The sequence below is a fragment of the Trypanosoma conorhini genome (genome assembly GCF_003719485.1).
Source record: "Trypanosoma conorhini strain 025E chromosome Unknown Tco_14.4_contig_00962, whole genome shotgun sequence".
In the NCBI taxonomy this organism is placed as follows: domain Eukaryota; phylum Euglenozoa; class Kinetoplastea; order Trypanosomatida; family Trypanosomatidae; genus Trypanosoma; species Trypanosoma conorhini.
This window is the reverse complement of record NW_021705001.1, coordinates 1-3,342: the sequence shown is the minus strand read 5'-3', so window position 1 is coordinate 3,342 and position 3,342 is coordinate 1. Positions and strand designations below refer to the sequence as shown.

General features: G+C 57.1%; 1 protein-coding gene across 1 annotated transcript, besides 9 other annotated features; it reads right to left on the bottom strand.

Annotated features, from left to right (window-relative positions):
• Positions 1-29: 29 nt before the first annotated feature.
• Positions 30-61: a microsatellite.
• Positions 62-91: a microsatellite.
• A 717-nt stretch (positions 92-808) lies between these two features.
• Positions 809-836: a microsatellite.
• A 51-nt stretch (positions 837-887) lies between these two features.
• Positions 888-916: a microsatellite.
• A 182-nt stretch (positions 917-1,098) lies between these two features.
• Positions 1,099-1,183: a microsatellite.
• A 400-nt stretch (positions 1,184-1,583) lies between these two features.
• Positions 1,584-1,619: a sequence feature (GA-rich).
• Positions 1,620-1,753: 134 nt separating this feature from the next.
• Positions 1,754-3,058, bottom strand: Tco025E_09058 (uncharacterized protein; the record flags this gene model as incomplete). The annotated part of the gene is made up of 1 exon (XM_029375885.1): positions 1,754-3,058. The coding sequence occupies one exon, from the start codon at positions 3,056-3,058 to the stop codon at positions 1,754-1,756; it is 1,305 nt and encodes a 434-aa protein (XP_029224151.1).
• Positions 3,059-3,155: 97 nt separating this feature from the next.
• Positions 3,156-3,172: a microsatellite.
• Positions 3,173-3,235: a microsatellite.
• Positions 3,236-3,237: 2 nt separating this feature from the next.
• Positions 3,238-3,285: a sequence feature (GA-rich).
• Positions 3,286-3,342: the final 57 nt, after the last annotated feature.

The following is a 3,342-nucleotide window of genomic DNA, read 5'->3' as shown; positions in this document are numbered from 1 at the left end:
GGGAGGCACGAGCGCCTCCCCGCCCACTCCAGCAGCAGCAGCAGCAGCAGCAGCAGCAGCAAAAAAAAAAGGAAAAAAGAAAAAGAAAAAACACGAAGAAGCAAAGAGTGAAGGTAAGTTGAGCGCGCACAAAACAAAAACAAAAACACAGATAGACAGGAAAAATGTGCGTCGGCGTTCCGTGACGAGCGTCCAGGCATCTTGGGATAAGTACATGTGGGCGGAGGGGGCGCGTGCGTGGGTGCATTTCAACTCCGCGCCGAGTGCGGCGGCGCCCACGGGCAACCCAACGGCGCACGCGGGCGTGGCCCTTTCAAAGCGGCAACGGCACGAATACTCCCCCCACTCCATTTATTCCTCCCCCACGCCACACCCACCACCGCCCCTCCGCCCGCGCACACGCAGACGCCAGGAAGAAAAGTGGGGGAGGGGGGCAGCTCCCCCCGCCTCGCCTTGGTTTTACTCCCCCCACTTTTCCATTGACCCTCTTCTTTCGTGGCCCCAACAAGCCCTACTCACATTCCTCTTCCCATTCATTGATAGGGAATATCCTCAATCGACATCACTTGATTTCTCCTCATCTTATGCCCCTCCGTTAAGCTTTGTTTTTCTGCTTCCATCAGTACCCCCTATACTCCCCTCCCCTCCGTGCCGCTGCCGGAATATTCCTGCTCAGCTACCGGCGCGTGTCGCACGCACTGCCCCTCCCCCCCCCCTTTTCCTCCAGGGCAGGCCCTGACTTCCACACAGACTCATGCGAAAGAGCTCCAAGACCGGGGCGGGAGAAGGAGCCAGAGAAGGAAGACAGATAAATAAATACATACATAAATATAATATGTATATGGGGGTGTAAACGTGTCTGACACACACATGTAAGGGATTCGCGCAAAAGAAAAAAGAAAAAAGAAAAAAAAAAGAGAAGCAGCCGTGCGCCGGCCACCATCCTCCGCGCACCTGCATTTGGAGTGCGGCGGCGACGCCGAGGACGAAGCTATGAGTCACCGAATGTTTCTGAAAAATTTAGGGTGATAGGGTACGGCAGAGAGGCAACAACCCCATACATACATGTTCCGCAACTCGGTTCATCCGTACATCCTCAAACAAACAAAAAAAACATCAACAAAACAACACAACAGCAACAACAAGAAAAAAGAAAGAAAAAAAAGAAAAGAAAAAGAATAGACATTACATAAAACTAGCTAACAGCACCCATACCTACATCGACACAGACACAACAAGAAATTAGTGGTCGCTTCTTACCTTCACACTCTCATCTCCAAACCCTCCCACCCTTAAAAAAAAAATCCTATCTCCCACCCCTATTCTGCGTCAGCACCATTTTCTCTACAAACAAGAAGAAACATAAAAAAAAAAGGTCGCACTTCAGAAACTATGTTTAAAGTTCCTCACTACCTCCGTTGCTTCCCCCATCACGAGCCCTTCTCGATGGTGTCCTTCTTCAAATACATAGAAATGTACCAACGCATTTGCTTCTTTGCGTTAACCCTTCATCCACGAGCGGAGACGAAGTTAAAACATGAAACAGGGATAAAGGGGAGTGTCCATTATTATCATTACTTTTTTCTCTCTCTCCCTCTCTCTCTCTATTTTTTTCCCTCCGCTTCCTTGTCTCCTTTTGTGCATGGGTGGGGCGGTCTCCACCTCCAGTTAGCCCGTGACATGTAAGTATGCATGTGTTTATGAAATAAAGAAACACTTTTTGTTTTCTTGGCACTTCGCTTGCCCCGCGGTTCTACTCCTCCATCAAAAACGTCTCCTCCAACTTGTTTTCGACCCACTTCATCCATGCGTGGTCGGTGTCGTCGGACGGGGCGCGCTCGGAGACATCTGCGGCGGAGGGTAAGAGAAGTGGGGTCCCGATGGTCTGCGGCTTGTTTTCCCCGGCAAGACGAGCAGGCTCGTTCGCCCGCTGCTGCTGGGCCGCGGGCATCGGGGTGCTCCCCGCGCTACCCAGCGTCTTTCCTCCCCGGTGCCCTCGGCGCGTCCGCTTTCGCGACGTCTCATCCCACCACCGGCAGCACTGCTCTGCCCACGATTGCAGCTCCGCCGCATCGGGGAGCGCGGCCTCGCGCAGGAGGCTTTTGGGCGGTGAGGGACACCGCTGGCGGACGCGGGCGCGCGTGTTCTCCTGCGCCGGGACGATGCGCTTGTACCACCGCAGCATCGTTGACTGGTACTGGCTCACGCACTCCGGGGAGGTCCTGGAGTGGGTTTCCGCAAAGAAAGTCTCGAATGGCACGGGCGAGGGCAGCATCTTGAACCGCAGCGTCTTTTCCTTCAGGTGCCGTTCCCCGTCGAAGGTCAAAAAGTAGAGCGAGGAGGAGGTCACCGCGCGCGGGGGCTCGACCGTCGACCAGGACCGCTGCTGCTGCGCCTCCAGCGGGCTTCGCTGGCCCAGCGTGGCGGTCCCGGCGGCCCCAACGCTGATGCTTGCCGCCCCAGCACGCGGCACGACGGAGGGCGTGGGGGCGTCGCCGCAGCCGAGAAACGAGGACGCGCCGGTTGTCTGGCCGCCCCGGTTGAACTCCGTTGTCGCGCCGCCAGTCATGGAGTAGACCCCGCCGCCCGACGACTTCCACGGCTGCAGGGGCGTGTTCATAAAGTAGACGCTGCCGCCGGGTCCGCTTCCGCTGGCCGCGTTCGGGTTGTACCGCGCCTCCTCCACGGAGCCGGTGTACCGGTCCGACGGGGGCGGAAGCGCCTGCTCGAGGCTCCGGGTTTCGCCGGGCGGGAACACCAGCGGCGCCCCCCTCGTCGCGCTCAACTCCGCCGAGCTGTTGTAGCTGCTCGTGAGCAGGCCCTCTGTCCGGCGGGAGGAGCGGGACGGGAAGGTGGAGGGGCTGCCGCCCTCGTTGTTGCTCCAGCGACTGTGGCAGCTCGCGGTGTCCGCGGCCGCGCTCTGTTGAAACAGCGTGTAGCCGGTCGCAAAGGAGTCACCCAGCGCCGCGGTGGAGGGCGACCCCGTGGGATTCCGCGTCTCCTCCGGCTGCATGGGACGGAAGCCCATCCGGTTGCCTGCGCCCGCCTCCACGAGCATCGCGACAAACGGCGGCAGTCACACACAAACACACGCACGCACTCAGTGAGAAGGAGCAGTTACAGACGAAGTGGGCCTCCTGCACGACAGGAAGCCGAAACACACAAGCGAGCAAAAAACAAACACCAGCACAGACACCAAAAAACAAGAAACAAAAAAAAGACAAAAACAAACAAACCCTCCTCTCTCTCTCTTTTCGGTTTTCTCTACCTTCTCTCCTCTCCCTCGAGTAACACACACGCACACTGAGCGAAAACGACGTAAAAAGGGACTCAAAGGGGTTT